This window comes from Oncorhynchus masou, chromosome 32 (assembly GCF_036934945.1).
Source record: "Oncorhynchus masou masou isolate Uvic2021 chromosome 32, UVic_Omas_1.1, whole genome shotgun sequence".
Classification (NCBI taxonomy): Eukaryota; Metazoa; Chordata; class Actinopteri; order Salmoniformes; family Salmonidae; genus Oncorhynchus; species Oncorhynchus masou.
Genome location: NC_088243.1, coordinates 58,537,558 through 58,554,597, shown reverse-complemented (window position 1 = coordinate 58,554,597; position 17,040 = coordinate 58,537,558). Strand labels below are relative to the sequence as shown.

The 17,040-nt window shown below is 42.8% G+C and overlaps 1 protein-coding gene across 8 annotated transcripts in view; it reads left to right on the top strand.

Annotated features, from left to right (window-relative positions):
• The first annotated feature begins 9,255 nt into the window (after positions 1 to 9,255).
• Positions 9,256 to 17,040, top strand: part of LOC135526318 (MAP7 domain-containing protein 2-like) — a 37,270-nt gene continuing 29,485 nt past the window's right edge. For 7 of the 8 annotated variants that reach the window (XM_064954589.1, XM_064954594.1, XM_064954592.1 and 4 more), the window contains exon 1: positions 9,256 to 9,364. In XM_064954589.1, the coding sequence (XP_064810661.1) occupies positions 9,319 to 9,364 (46 nt within the window). In that variant the 5' untranslated portion in view covers positions 9,256 to 9,318. The remainder of the gene's footprint in view (positions 9,365 to 17,040) is intronic. The other variant, XM_064954593.1, reaches the window with a different exon arrangement.

The following is a 17,040-nucleotide window of genomic DNA, read 5'->3' as shown; positions in this document are numbered from 1 at the left end:
TCCTGGGATAATAGTCTTTGTTGAAGGAGGGAGACTTTAGTGTATTTATCTTTAAGAAGACCTCCACGCCCTCTCCTTTAGTACCCTAGGTTACTTATTAATTAGCAATAAAAGTAACTAATGCAACAGAGGGCAGCTGGACCGTGCTTCTACAACTTTAGCTCTTCAAAAATGGAAATAAATACAAATTCTACCCAACTTAGATGTACTGTATGTGCACTATGTACAGTTGAAGTCAGACAGATTGTTTCGATTATAATTCACTGTATCACAATTACAGTGGGTCAGAAGTTTACATACACTAAGTTGACTGTGCCTTTAAACAACTTGGAAAATTCCAGAAAATGATGTCATGGCTTTAGAAGGTCCGGATAGGCTAATTGACATCATTTGTGTCAATTGGAGGTGTACCTGTGGATGTATTTCAAGGCCTACCTTCAAACTCAGTGCCCCTTTGCTTGACATCATGGGAACATTTTTAAAAATAAGCCAAGACGTCAGATTTTTTTTGTAGACCTCCAAAAGTCTGGTTCATCCTTGGGAGCAATTTCCAAACTCCTGAAGGTACCACGTTCATCTCTACAAATAATAGTACGCAAGTATAAACACCATGGGACCACACAGCCGCCATACCGCTCCTGGAGATGAACATACTTCGGTGCGAAAAGCGCAAATAAATTCCAGAACAACAGCAAAGGACCTTGTAAAGATGCTGGAGGAAACAGGTACAAAAGTATCTATATCCACAGTAAAACAAGTCCTATTGTAAAGGCTTTCTTCCAACTAGGATCGGACCAAAATGCTTTAATGTTCAAGAAAACACGAAAAATACAAAACAACAAACGTCGAAAACCGAAACAGCCCTGACTGGTGCAACAAACACAAAGACAGGAACAATCACCCACAAACACCCAGGCTACCTCAATATGGTTCCCAATCAGAGACAACGATAATCACCTGACTGATTGAGAACGGCCTCAGGCAGCCATAGACTAATCTATACACCCCACACAACCCCAAGACGAAACACACTACAAATAAACCCATGTCACACCCTGGCCTGACCCAATACATGAAGATAACATAATAAATATAGACCAGGGCGTGACACCTATATTGGCATAACCTGAAAGGCCACTCAGCAAGGAAGAAGTCACTGTTCAAAAACCGCCACAAAAAAAGCAAGACTACAGTTTGCAACTGCACATGGGGACAAATATTGTACTTTTTGGAGAAATGTCCTCTGTTCTGATTAAACAAAAATAGAACTATTTGGCCATAATGACCATTGTTATGTTTGGGAGAAAAAGAGGGATGCTTGCAAGCCGAAGAACGCCATCCCAACTGTGAAGCACGGGGGTGGCAGCATCATGTTGTGGGGGTGCTTTGCTGCAGGAGGGACTGGTGCACTGGTGCACACAAAATAGATGGCATCATGAGGATGGAAATGTATGTGAATATATTGAAGCAACATCTCAGACATCAGTCAGGAGGTTAAAGCTTGGTCGCAAATGGGTCTTCCAAATGGACAATGACCCCAAGCATACTTCCGAAGTTGTGGCAAAATGGCTTAAGGACAACAAAGTCAAGGTATTGGAGTGGCCATCATAAAGCCGTGACCTCAATCTTATAGAAAGTAGGACCTCAGACTGGGGCGAAGGTATACCTTCCAACAGGACAATGACCCTAAGCATACAGCCAAGACAATGCAAGAGTGGCTTCGGGACAAGTCTCTGAATGTCCTTGAGTGGCCCAGCCAGAGCGCGGACTTGAATCCGATCAAACATATCTGGAGAGGCCTGAAAACAGCTGTGCAGTGACACTCCCCATCCAGCCTGACAGAGCTTGAGAAGATCTGCAGAGAAGAATGGGAGAAACTCCCCAAATACAGGTGTGTCAAGCTTGTAGCGTCATAAGCAAGAAGACTTGAGACTGTAATTGCTGCCAAAGTTGATTCAACAAAGTACTGAGTAACGGGTCTGAATACTTATGTAAATATGATATTTCAGTTTTAGTTGCAAACATTTCTAAAAGCCTGTTTTTGCTTTGTCATTACTGGGTATTGTGTGTAGATTGATGAGCGGAAATAAAATTGAATACGTTTTAGAAAAAGGCTGTAATGTAACAAAATGTGGAAAAAGTAAAGTGGTCTGAATACTTTCCGAATGCAATGTATACTGCTCTGGCAGCCAAAACAGCCAAATACTCCCTCTAAACGTGAATCAATTCTAAATTGCGATACGGTTCTAGAAACATAAAGCCCTTTTGCCTTCATGTCACATCAGAATTATTTCACAAATGCAAAATATACACTTACTTTATACAGTTTTAACTGGCTGTGTCACAGTTGCAGCTGACACTATTTTTCAGTGACAACAAGTTTCTGGCGGCCTTCTTCCATTACACACTGACACACTGGTGTTCAGCACTTGCTAGATTAGCTAATCAGCACTGGTGGTCTCTCTGTCTTCCGTCTGTCTTCTGTAAACACCTGCTGTAACATGGAGATACGACAGTGTGGGAACCCTAAGCCTATAAAGGTGTGTATCAATGTAATCTGTAGTTTTTTGAAGAATATTTATTGCTGATATGAAAGACAAGGTCCTTATACTTCCAAAACCGTACCGCAAGCGATGCGTGTTAATGTTCAGGCCAAGAGTCGGGGTTCTTGACAAAACAGAAGACACTTTCGTCCAATAACTCTTATGTGTAGTGTAATGTAATTGATGTAGTTCTGTCCTTGAGCTGTTCTTGTCTACTAATGTTCTGTATTATGTCGTGTTTTGTGTGGACCCCAGGAAGAGTAGCTGCTGCTTTCGCAACAGCTAATGACGAGCTATAATAAAATACTAATACCGAACTGAAATGTTGTGCAAATAGTGGCGGCAACGTTCACCTTTAGGTTTTCAGTTCAGATAACAAATGTAATCGTATTCCTGAGAGTCTGCTGTTTTGATTTTAAAAGACATTACTTTATTCTCTTGAGCCTGCCACCTATTGGGCATTTAGTGTGCTGTAACCTTCAAGGTGCATCACTATTCAGTAGTTGAGTCTTTTTCTTTATATGACTGACTTTTCACGCATTTCTCTATACAGTTTCTAATCTGCAATACACTACATGAGGAGTAAGACCCATGGAGGCACACACACACAGTCTACATACACAAGGCTATTACTTTGTATGAAACAGAAGACTGTATTCATCCCCTTTCAAGGCTCACCTGCTCCCCCCCCCCTCCCCCCCCCCCTCCCCCCTTGACCTTATAGAACAGAGCCCAGCCCCTGGAGAGGGCTTCCCAGCCAGGACCAGACCAGGGGGAACCTGAGAAGGCCAGTCGTTACGTAGGCTCCAGGTGGGCATCAGCATCCCCAGTGTTTCCTTGCCTTCTATTGGCCTGGGAGGGAATCTCTCCTGTGTCACAGAGCAGGAATGCTGGGTGGTGAGAGGGGGATTCCCATGAAGCTTTCCCACCACTGTGAGCCACCCGGTGGAGAGAGAGGGAGGGGCCTGAAGGTTAAATGAGGCAAGCACCCCTCTCGTTCTCTTCTGCTGTGCTGATTGAGGGTCTGCCTTGTAGAGTAGCAGGCAGTTCCGAAAACATGTTGGATGAGTTCCACAGTCCCTGGACACCCATAAAGTTTGAGTGAGAACACACTGGGAAGAAGCATTACAGGTATGGTAATTAAGGACTATGTCTATGTACTTTAGCATGATTGTTGCTGTTTTTCTCAATTTTGACTCTTTGGTGTTTTATGGCAGTGTGCATTACTTAAGGTGCATTACTGTCACCTACTGGGCATATGGGCATATTCAAATTCTGAAACGTAATCAATATTGACAGAATTTTTGTGGCGTTTTGCAAAAATATGACTTGGAACCCCTAGAGGGCAGTCTACTCTTTTTGCAAAATGATGGAGAAACTAATGATTTCTTGACTTCTTCAGTTGATTACTATAATAATACTCTCTCATAACACTTTCATGTCCCCCACATTGAGCAGCCCAGACTGCAGGACCATGGAGGGTCTTTCTATGGAGGCCAGTGTTTCTGCAGCTCTGCTGATGGTAGGTCCTTCTAAAGTATGTGTTATGTTGTGGGGGAGTTTCACCATAGAGTTATGCCAATAAGTGTTTTTTTGTGGCTTGTGCTTCTCCACAGGCATCCTGTCTGCTGGCACTGTCTGAGCCCAGCTGTAATCAGACCCAGTTTCTGCACTCTAATGGCAGTTGTGTTGACTGTCCTGTCTGTGGACCTGGGGAGCAGCTAACAGACGTAACACATAGTTACTGTGTGTGTGTGTGTCCATCCGTTCATCCATCCATCCGTCCGTCCGTCTGTCTGTCCGTCCGTCCGTCCGTCCGTCCGTCCGTCTGTCTGTCTGTCTGTCTGTCTATCTGTCTATCTATCTAACTGCCTCTGGCTCTACACCTGTCTGATTCCTGTCCCAGGACTGTGGTTATGGGGATGGGGGAGAGGGAGGCCGCTGTGTGGCGTGTGCAGAGGGGCAGTTCAGTACTGAGACTGGGTTGGCCCCCTGCTGGCAGTGCACTCGTTGTATTCTGCTAAACCGCCAGGAGAGAGCAGTGTGCTCACCCATCAACAATGCCCAGTGTGGCAACTGCCTCCCAGGGTAAGTCCTATATCTATGGGGTGAGTAAAGTGCAGTGCAGACAAAAGGAAACACGTAACATTTCACTTCAGGGGGTTAAGGTTGGACTTGGCTGGTTTCCATTTGTGACATATTACTGATTACAATTCCATTGTGTTTTATTCCAGTAACGTTCAAGAGAGGCCAAAAACCCGCTGTAGTCTTAGAGAGCATGAAGGAAACTTAGGATCAGTCACCAACCCCATGGGCCATGCTGCGTATGTCATTATGTCTGGTGTTTATGTCTGTACTCAGGTATTATAAGCTCAGAAGTAGGAGTGGGGAGGTGGACCTGTCGTGCATGCCCTGTTACAGCCCAACAGGCAAGATCCGGAAAGAGTGTTTACCTTTGCAGTGGAAACACACCTCCACAGCAGGTAAGGTAAACATGAATTTAGCAGCCAGCAAATAAATGAATGCTGCAAGCAAACAATTATACTGTCTCTGTAAGCCTTCCACTGGTAGCGCCCATTGATGTTCAAATGATCTTCCTCAGAGTGAGGAATCCCTTTTTCCAGGAGAAGTTTCAAAGGTGTTACAGAGAACAGTGAGTAATAGTACATTGACTCTTAAAACGAGTTGTGTAGATGATGGTTATGTGTGTATTGTTCATCTAGTGACGCTGGATACGGTCCAAGTCTCCGTGGCACTTATTGGTTCAGTGACTTCCGCCTCAATCTTCCTACTGCTTCTGTTGCTTTGGGCCTTACTACTATTCATTGAGAGATTCGGTGAGTGTTGCCTTCCCGTTCAAACCATGGCTAAAAATTGTACTCAATCTCCCATTCGTTTTCTGTATTCACACAAGGTGGAAATGGAATGTGGATTATGTTTTTTTTGTTTTTTTTGTGGGGTGTTTAGAACAGGTTCCAAAGTATTGTCCTGATCTACATTTTGAAGTAGGCACAGCCTTCCCACGAAATACACTCCTCTCTAACACCACAGAGACTGGAGCGATACCATCAATTACCCCACCAGAGAGCCCTGGACCAACCCAGGACGCCCACCACAGGTACCTATCCTCCTGGCCAGAGGTTCTGCTTTGGGGAATAACTGTAATCGGGTCAATTGAACAATCTTCTCTGCATTGCTCCATCTACTGGTCATGTTGGCTGGTTGATGAATAGATGTCAAACAATAGAGCCTCTTTCTTTCCACCAATAAGATGCCTAAGCTCACTGAGCCGTGAGGGTGAAGTGCATCCCACCTCTATTGTCATCAATGTCACCACCAACATCAAGCCATCCCTTCAACATGGAGGTGAAGACGGCCCCTGGGAGGGTCAGAGAGGACACTGTCACACACCAGAGGAGGTATTGCATGTGCTTTGTGTTTTCATTTTCTAATGAATAATGGTCTATTATAAATTATGAGACACTAGGAAATTCTTATAACTGGTCTAACTCACTCCACTTTTCATTTGTAGATGGAACAAAAACTGTTGGAAATCTGCACAGTTTCTCAAGGTACAGTAGGCTCTCCCATGTCAAACAAGTGATGTTGAGGGTGAGATTGATCAATTCAATCAATTCATGCTCTTGTATTTTCATATGAATATACAACCAAATGTTTTCAGAAACTGATATCAGGTTTTTGTGTTACCACGGTTTGGGTGTTGACTGACAAGTCTCTATTACAGTGCTTACACCAATATTTATGTCATTGACTGACACTGAACTCCTTGTGATGGTCCAGGTCAGAGTCTGGAGGAGCTAAACTATGACACAGTCCAGGACCTGTCTCTGCTGCTGGACTCAGGGGGCTGTGGCCGGGGCAGCGGGGTGAGAAGGCTGGGCTATTCCCTGGGTGTCACCCCGGAGGTCCTTTCTAACCTCCATGGCTTCCAGGATCTCTTCCAGTACCTGCGCACCTCTACCTACATCCTACTGCCCCAACTGGCCCAGGCCGCCGCCCTCCTGCCCCGCCCTGACGTTGTTGCTAGGATACACCGTGGACTGGTGGCCAATCACACAGAGATATCCAAGCCCTAGGGACATGTTGCCAATCCCACCTTGGCCTGTGTGACATACAGTGCATTCGGAAAGTATTCAGACCCTTGACTTTTTCCACATTTTGTTACGTTACAGCCTTATTCTATAATGGACTCAATTGTTTTTCCCCCCTCATCAATCTAAACACAATACCCCATAATGACAAAGCAAAAACAGGCATTTAGATTTTTCCCCAAAAAACATTCAATAATAATAACTGAAAAATCACATTTACATAAATATTCAGACCCTTTACTCAGTACTTTGTTGAAGCACCTTTGGCAGCAATTACAGCCTCAAGTCTTCTTGGGTTTGACGCTACAAGCTTGGTACACCTGTATTTGGGGAGTTTCTTCCATTCTTCTCTACAGATCCTCTCAAGCTCTGTCAAGTTGGATTGGGAGCGTCGCTGCACAGCTATTTTCAGGTCTCTCCAGATTTGTTCAATCGGGTTCAAGTCCGGGCTCTGGCTGGGCCATTCAAGGATATTCAGAGACTTGTCCCCAAGCCACTCCTGGATTGTCTTGGCTGTGTGCTTAGGGTCGTTGTCATGTCCTGAGGTCATGAGGCAAAGGTCATGAGCGCTGACGTCTTGAACATTTTGGAGCAGGTTTTCATCAAGGATCTCTCTGTACTTTGCTCCGTACGTCTTTCCCTCGATCCTGATTAGTCTCCCAGTCCCTGCCACTAAGAAACATCCCCACAGCGTGAATGCTGTGGTGCTCTGTCATTGTGACCATCACCTCCCTGACCAAGGCCCTTCTCCCCCGATTGATCAGTTTTGCCAGGCAACCAGCTCTAGGAAGAGTCTTGGTGATTCCAAACTTCTTACATTTAAGAATGATGTCCACGGTGTTCTTGGGGACCTTCAATGCTGCAGAAATATTTTGGTACCCTCCCCCAGATCTGTGCCTCGACACAATCCTGTCTTAGAGCTCTACGGACAATTCCTTCGACCTCATGGCTTGGTTTTTGATTTGACATGCACTGTCAACTGTGGGACCTTGTATAGACAGGTATGTGCATTTTCTAAATCACGTCCCATTCAATTGAATTTACCACAGGTGGACTCCAATCAAGTTGTAGAAACATCTCAAGGATGATCAATGGAAACAAGATGCACCTGAGCTCAATTTCTAGTCTCATAGCAAAGGGTCTGAATACTTATTTATTTTATGAATTTTCAAACATTTCTAAAAACCTGTTTTTGCTTTGTCATTATTGGATATTGTGTGTAGATTGATGAATAAGGATGTAGCGTAACAAAATGTGGAAAAAGTAAAGGGGTCTGAATAATTTCTGAATGTACTCTAACACCATGACATGAAGTCTCAGCATGGTATGTCACACCATGGTTTGAAATTATACTCTTGGATAATGCACTAGTTCTGCAATTCATTGTTAAAAAGAGGGACTGACGGCATGTTAAATGGTACCAATTATGTCAATGTTGGTTTAATCAAGCGAAATGGAGCAGAACTTGACAGTTTGAAATGTGATTTTATTTTGGGCTATAAACTGCTATTACTTGTACACATTTGGTTAAATTAACCCATTGAATGTATAGACATTACATATGTAATATCGCTGAACTCCTTTCTGTTGCATAAGACAGTGTGGTATCATTTGTTTGCATAAGGTGTGAATAGTCAGCATTGTAATGTGACCTAGATAGATGACCTTGTCATCCGATTCACAGGATGCAAAGCACAGAGACGTCATCATTAACCATCAAATAGTATGTAAACGGCAGGCTGTGAACCCAGGACAATTATACCATTGTGGGGTTAATAGTATCTCATAGGTATACTGGTCCAAAATCTCACTACCACTTCCATTATTTGTGATGGTGGTCAGAGTGTTAAATAACATGGGGCTATTCTGTATCATTCAGGGCAGTGTAACTGAACCCACAGTGTCATGTTTCTCCCTGTTTTCCATGTCAAATTAATGAGGGCCCGCTGGCTAAGGCATGTGAGATGGGGTAGGACAGAAGCATTAGTGTTGGATGGAAATAGGGAGAACATGTTGTTTTCTTTATGGGAGGGGTTGGTTCACCACTGCAGCAAATCTCCTCAGACACTCCAGCTTTCTCCATAAGGTAAGTCCTCAAGGAAACTTTGTATTTATGCTATGACAGCAATACATATAATATTTATACAAAACAATATATATTACATGTAAGCTTTATTTGACTAGGCAAGTCAGTTTAAGAACCAATTCTTATTTACAATGACGGCCTACTCCAGCCAAACCCGGACGAATTGTGCACTGCCCTATGGAACTCCCAATCACGGCCGGATGTGATACAGCCTGGATTCAAACCAGGGACTGTGGTGACCCATCCTGCACTGCGATGCACAGTGCCTTAGACCGTGGCGCCACTCGGGAGGCCTAATATTACTTACCACCTGTGTTCTAATTAAACTTCCATTGGAATAAAACATGCATACATTATCATTCCATAATCTGTGTTCTGAAACGATTTCACCATCAACATGTCAAAATACATGATAAGCAACAGTTGCCTATTGTCAACCATAGATTCTTACGCTAGGTGACGCTATTGCCTATTATTGACTCGTTCCCTTGTTTTACTTGGATGTCCACGTACCCGCAGATTATGCGCGTCTCTGGGTAATGTGCCATAAAAAATAGAGAAGGAAAACTTCATAGAAATGGCGGAGGGTGCAACGTCTCTGAAAGAGTTGCGAGCTCAAATGGGTAAGAAATACATAGCATAACTAAATATTGATGTGCCAAATGTATTTTATTAAGTCGAAATTGCTCTTGGTTGTTTGCCAAGTGACCCTGCTACCGGTAACCTAGCTAATACTCATTTTGAACATGTTCTGTGGCTAGTAAGCCGTAGCTATCCGTTGACAATGTGCTGGGGTTGGTTGTCTGATCCCCTTCGGTGCTAGTTTGATAGCTAACGTTATCTGTCAAAGCTACTACTAGCTAGCGGAATGGCTACATCAAAATGATAGTTTACCGGGTCATTTATTTTGCACTGTAATGTGACTTGGCTAGCAATCATAACCACGCCATTATATTTGGTACAACGTTCGGCATTTTTCAATTAAAGTTTATTTATTGTGAACTGCAATTTAAACACCTAAACTAACAAGAGTTAACGTAGTAGTAGAACGACAACCAATCGTTGGATCCGAAATTGATTTCGTGACCGTTTGAAACATCTGCGCGCTGATGTCTGGCGGCATATACATTAACCTTTTTTTTATTTGTATATATATATAACTAGTTAGCTTTTACCTAACTAACTTATTTGGCCATTTCACATAGTTGGCAGATTTGTGTATACACTTAACTAGCCAGCCTCAAGTGTTTACTTTCTGACTAACGTCATGCCCATCTTTGACTCCCAAGTCCTACCGTTTACTAGTACGCTAACTTTAGATACCTAGCCATTTTGTATGAAAAGTAGCAAACGGTGGTTTCTGGCTGGCTAACTAACTAGTTTACTAGCTAACGTTAGGTAGATATCTCGGCTAATAAGATTGATTCTGGGAAGGCCAGCAAGTGATACTTTTCCAAATTACATTAGCAGGGTAGCTGAGCAAAGAGTTAACGTTAGTTAGCAAACCATATTTATTTGTCAAGGCAGCAGTTTTCCTACTTGGCTGTATGTAATTGTTAGCTAACTTTAGCTAGCTAACGTTACTACAACAATTGTCTTGGCCTGTTAGCTAGCTAGCATTCAAGCAGTGAACATTATCTCAAAGTAAAAAATATTTCAGTCTACTGTACTAACCTTGTTTACATGTGACAGATTCTAAGGTGTTCACCCATAAAATTAGTATTTAATTCAAGTTTTCTAAAGATATGTCCATTCAATAGAGAATTGCAATAATCTAAACCCTATGACTCTACCATATGGTTCAAAAGTTAGATGAGTGACTGAAAGTTTAGCATGATTAGAGTGACTAGACTAGTGCAATCATGTCCATGGTCAAAAATGGTTTTGAAAAGGTAGCTAGCTACATAACTTCTAAAGTGGTTTTGCACTGAGTTCCACACAGGCATTGAACAACAAGCCCACATAGCTGCTGATGGAGGATAAGACTGTCCAGTTATGGATGTAGTCAGTGATAAAGGGTTGTTTCTTGAGTGGTTGAAAATTTCTGTATAAACCAACACTTTTTCTGTCTTTTACTCTATAACGGTAGTAATTTTATTTACACATAGTTCCTTTCAATGTCCCTCATCCATTACTTTTCTCTTTTGTGGGCCACTTCCTTAGTGGCAGCCAAGTGCTCACTGGGTCTACGTCAAGGTCTGAATGCCCAGTTTGTTTTGACTCAAGCTGTAAGATTTGGCTGAAATGCTAGTGTCCCCCCCTCCAACATAACACTTATTGGGTGTGCATTTTTCCTTGTGGAAAAGGGGTTTCTGAAAGTAGACCATAACTTTTCCTCATCCAGTTTCCCATTCACTATTTTCACTCTGAAAGTTATATCCACACTGATTTTTGTGGAAGTATTTTCCAGTGAAATGCAATCTAGACTAGAGGGTGACGAGGGGATGTTTGAAAATCCCAACTGCACTGACTTTGTAGAGGTTCCCTCAACATTTGGACATAGGAAGGCTAACAAAATAATGGCTGGAATCTAGTCCAGCCTTAAAATCTCCACAAGAATGTGAGCTTGTGTATCAAACTGGGCATTCAGACCTTGAGTGCAGATCAGATGCCTGGGACTCAAATCCCAGCAAGGATATCTGAATCCTGGGCTGCAGAATCAAAAGCATGATCAATATTTCTGAATCGCTGTGATTGAATCAAAGGAGGAAATTGACTAGCCTTATTTGGTGTTGTCGCTTGTAGCAGTGAAACGGCTAGGAGTAGATCCTGTCATCTCTGCCTTCTGCAGGAGGTTAACCCTGAGTTGAGGTCATGACCCGCTAGCCAGTGAGATGGCAGAGCCCCAGTCAAGAACAGTTTGGTTCCTCACCAGGCATTACAGCACAGAGAGAAGCGTGCCCCCAGGCAGGTCAACTCTTTTTATAGGGTGAACAAGAACTGATTGTGTTGCAGTTAACGATCATGGATGTGCTTACTCATGCAAAAGGCCCTCTCCTTTCGACACAGTGGAAAGATTTGAGAAGCAAATGTAGACTACATTATTTGAATAAGAGGCCAGTCCATCACCCTCTCATTTTGACGGTATAGAGTAGTAAATTACACACTAAAAAGGAAAGATGGGCCTAGTTCATAGATTTGGCTTTGAATCAGTGGACTGTATAAGCATTGAGCCTACTAGCCTATCCACTCAATTGCACTTGTTGGCCCACCATGAGTGATGTTGATGAAATGTGATGCATGTCCACACCTGGGACAGTCCTTGTGTGCACCCTAAGGAGCCAAGCTCTGGTCAGGGCATTCTCTCATTAGCCAGTGAGAATGGTGTACGACCTGCTGACGTATCATCATCCCGGTGGCTCTAGAAATAGCCCAGGCTTAGCTCTTGAGTGAATGTGTCCCCAGTTGTCCTGGACAAGATCTGCTGTCTGTGTGTGTGCGCACCCTCATCACAGTTGTACCCGGTGAATGCTGTCATTGTTAGACCGTGTGGACACATTACACTCCAGGCATCTGCAGTACTGCACTTTCTGTCAACCAAGTAACACCCAGCCTGTTACTGCTGCAGCCGGGTCCTGGAGAGAGAGAGCGAGAGGGAGCGCGAGTGTTGGAACAACTTCACTGACCCACTGAACTTACTCTTGTCGTCTGACTGGTATGTGTGTGTGGTGGGTGGTGCTTTGAACAGGAGGCACCAGTGCAACGGTCAGTCAGCATGGGTCTTCTTTAGCAGTGAACCAATGTTCTCAGTTTATTGTGATGAATACAGGGGTTATGAATAGAGGTCGACCGATTATGATTTTTCAACGCCGATACCGATTTATTGGAGGACCAAAACAGCCGATACCGATTTTAAATAAATAAAATAAAAATAGTGTATTTGTAATAATGACAATTACAACAATACTGAATTAACACTTATTTTAACTTAATATAATACACCAATAAAATACATTTTGCCTCAAGTAGATAATGAAACATGTTCAATTTGGTTTAAATAATGTAAAAACAAAGTGTTGGAGAAGAACGTAAAAGGGCAATATGTGTTAACGTTTCATTTCCTTGCTCAGAACATGAGAACATATGAAAGCTGGTGGTTCCTTTTAACATGAGTCTTCAATATTCCCAGGTAAGAAGTTTTAGGTTGTAGTTATTATAGGACTATTTCCCTTTATACCATTTGTATTTCATTAACCTTTGACTACTGGATGTTCTTTTAGGCACTTTAGTATTGCCAGTGTAACAGTATAGCTTCCGCTCCTCCCTGGGATCGAACCAGCAACACAACGACAACAGCCACCACATCGAAGCAGCGTTACATTTACATTTACATTTAAGTCATTTAGCAGACGCTCTTATCCAGAGCGACTTACAAATTGGTGAATTCACCTTCTGACATCCAGTGGAACAGCCATTTTACAATAGTGCATCTAAATCATTAAGGGGGGGGGGGGGGGTGGTGAGAAGGATTACTTATCCTATCCTAGGTATTCCTTGAAGAGGTGGGGTTTCAGGTGTCTCCGGAAGGTGGTGATTGACTCCGCTGTCCTGGTTGTTCCCCATGCAGAGCAAGGGGAACAACCACCCCAAGGCTCAGAGTGAGTGAAGTTTGAAACGCTATTAGCGCGCATGGACTAGCCAGCCATTTCACTTCGGTTACACCAGTCTCATCTCGGGAGTTGATCGGTTTGAAGTCATAAACAGCGCAATGCTTGACGCACAACGAAGAGCTGCTGGCAAAACGCACGAAAGTGCTGATTGAAAGAATGTTTACGCGCCTGCTTCTGCCTACCACCGCTCAGTCAGATACTTAGATACTTGTATGTTCAGTCAGATTATATGCAACACAGGACACGCTAGATAATATATAGTAATATCATCACCCATGTGTAGTTAACTAGTGATTATGATTGATTGTTTTATAAGAAGTTTAATGCTAGCTAGCAACTTACCTTGGCTTACTGCATTTGCGTAACAGGCAGTCTCCTTGTGGAGTGCAACGCGAGAGAGGCAGGTTGTTATTGTGTTGGACTACTTAACTGTAAGGTTGCAAGATTAAATCCCCCGAGGTTGCAAGATTGGATTCCCCCCCCCCCTCCCCCGAACGAGGCAGTTAATACACCGTCATTTAAAATAAGAATAAAGGTGTAAAAAAAAAAAAACTTGGCAAATCGGTGCCCAAAAATACCGATTTCCGATTGTTATGAAAACTTGAAATTGGCCCTAATTAATCGGCCATTCCGATTAATCGGTCGACCTCTAGTTATAAAGTCGGGTGGATATGAGTACCCTCATGCCCCATACTGTTATACAAGCGTGCATTACCCATAGTGCTTTGAAGTTAGGCATTTGCTGGTTGGATACTGGTGGTTTTGGCCGTCTGAACATAACTGCAGCTGCATGTTAGTGCAGGCTGGCCTGCTTCCTGTTTATGACCATTGACTGGCCTCTTCCAAGACAGGAGCCCCGTGGAGAGTGGTCTCTTACTGCCGCCCCTAACAGCTCTTCCTGGGGGATGTTTCCTAGCCTAGCTAGCCTAAACCAACAGATGGGTTAGCTGACAATGTCAAATTATGTGCATGCTACAATGGGGAAGAAGTCTGTATTGTTGTGATTTTGGATGGACAGATAGCAACAATGACAAGAAACTGCCATGTGGGGAATTGTAAGTGACTTGTTTAATCTTGTTCTTGATACCATGGCTTGTTGAGGTATTTTGACAGATTTCATGTCAATGCTATTATGTTAAAAAAAGAAAAAAGAAAAGCTTGCTAGCTAACCAACAACGGTCACCTACAATGTATTTTAAAGACAAGTGATCATTGTGCAAATGTGTTTGTCTCCAATGTTTATTGAAAATATAATGGTTTACATGTCAACAATCTAAGCCAACCTTGTATGATTTTGCCCAATAGTTGTGCATGTGTTGGTTTTGTTGCTAAACAACCAACCCGTTTATAGCCAGTCTATTTACTATGTTGCGTGTGATTTATAGAGAGCTCTGTTCAAAGCTGTTCCTGTACTATATCCTAACTGCCTAATAGGATAAGTTATGTACTACAGACTAATCGGTTAAGGAGTTTCCCCCTATCGCAGCAATGTGGCGCCTCCACAGCTAGCAAGCATATGCTATATAAAATGGAATGTCCTCTATGGTCTGATGCAGGAAAAAGTAGGTTATGTTTTCAAAGGATAGTGTTTTAGTTGTGGACATAGGCTAGGTAGGCAAATCTGTTGTCTATCCTAATGGTTTTCCATAATACATTCACACAGTCACGATTGACTTCTGGTTTTAAAAAACACTACCCACGTTCTTGCCCGGCTTTGTGCTGCGTCAGTCTGTCTGATTTTCTGCAGCCAGCCCATTCAGGTCTAATGTATGCTTATCGATGTAAATCTCCATAGTGATGGAGAGATGGATGCAGGTGCCCTCTTCCTCCCCTCGTCAGCTCTTCTCTATGTGCACACGGACACAGGGTTCTATGTTGACCTTTTTACAAGGATGACGTGTGCACCTAAGGTGAAACAGTTAGATGCACACAGAAATGTAGAATCCTTCCTTTCTCGAGCCGCACTGGTGCTCCTACATTTTAAAATGGTCGCACTGTAGAGCCCTGGGACACCTGGCTCTTTCAGTTATACATTACGTTGACATATATGGAGAGAGACCTGGATCAATGCATAGTTTAAGACTAATATTGGCTTTGAATAATGTATGGTATCAACATTCTCAAGGGGTAGTAGTAGGGTTAATGGGTATGGACTGGAGCATAGGTGGGTGTAACCAGGGACTCAGTCATTAATGTTGGCATGGTGAACTGTTATTTGCGTCCATTGTAATGGAGCGTGCCCAATATTTGCCGACTGCAATCCTTTTTTTGAGTGGATAGAAGGATGGTGACTGACTCGATCTCCTTTTTCACATTCTGTAATGATATCCTCAGCCTGCTCTTTACTGTGTCTGCTAGGGCAGGCTACACCAAGTCCTAATCACACTATCACACAAGCAGGTGATCATTAAGGCTGTTTCACTAATACATTACTGAGATATTGCTGCAGCTTTGTTTACCGTGTTAGGTTTGTCCTTTTGACTAGCTCCTATTGAGCTACTCTGTAAAGACCAATGGCCATAACGATGTACATCTATTCCAGTAATATTGGGAGTGGAGGAGCATTATTTTGGGGAAATAGAAAATGTCCCCATGATTTAACTTCTAAGTGGTCCGTCTGTGAAAGTTAGGAAATCATGTAGGAACGTGTTATAGCTACATAATTCTCGTCTCTGGTGATGGGGTACCACACACACATCACATTTTATAACACTTTTAAACAATTACCTGAATTTCAGATCGCCAAATCAGCCAGTAGCTGGTATGGGCATAGTTGTCTAGAACACATCCATCCATTTTATATCGTCATGACAAAGTATATATTTAGCTTAGATGTGCGTAATCTAAACAGTGTACCAAATAATTGAACTATGTTTCTCTAATAACCATGTCGCAAAGCTCTGTGTCTGTGGGAAACAAAGATGTAACAGAAAGGAGATGGGTATCCCATTGGGCAATATATGGAAAATCGCCCCACCAAACTGACTGTCAACTCATCACATTCACCTAAGCTAATTGTCACGCAATCCCTTCTGAAAGTCAGGATATGAGTCTATTTTGCAATGTTGTACTTGCTCATGAAATGCATGCCAAAGTTTGGTTTTTGAGCTAGCACCCAATTGATTCCCATTCACTCCTTGGAGGAGGGCTCTCCTTGTCCCAGAATGCACCACGCATCCCATTGACGATGCATGGGCAACGTACACAATGGGTGTTAATACAATTCTAATGGAGTTTCCCATCTCCTCAAAAGTAACTCTGTGGGAAAGAAATGTGCTCTGAGCAGAGATGAAATGCAAGTTGAACTCGGTGAGAGACTTCTAAATTGATAGTGCAGTTTAGCTGATTTTTACAGTAGGTAGCTACTTCACATGCTTTGACTTGGGTATTATTGTGTGTAGCTATGTTTTCTAGCTAGCCAGCCCAGAGAGCATTGCATTGTGGGTTTTGTAGTAGACTTAAGCTGAAATAGATTTCCAAAAACGATTTTCACATGTTTCTACCAATCATGCTATAATGCCAAAATGAAACATTTTGTTAACAAAAATTGTTTTCAATATAACACTAACACTGTTAATCATAGGAATTAGTGTTTTGGGGTGAATTATCCCTTTAATATTTTTTCAGTTCTCTTTGGCACTGCGCTTGGAATTAGTGTGAATTGAGGATTTGGTCCACAGTGAGCGAGA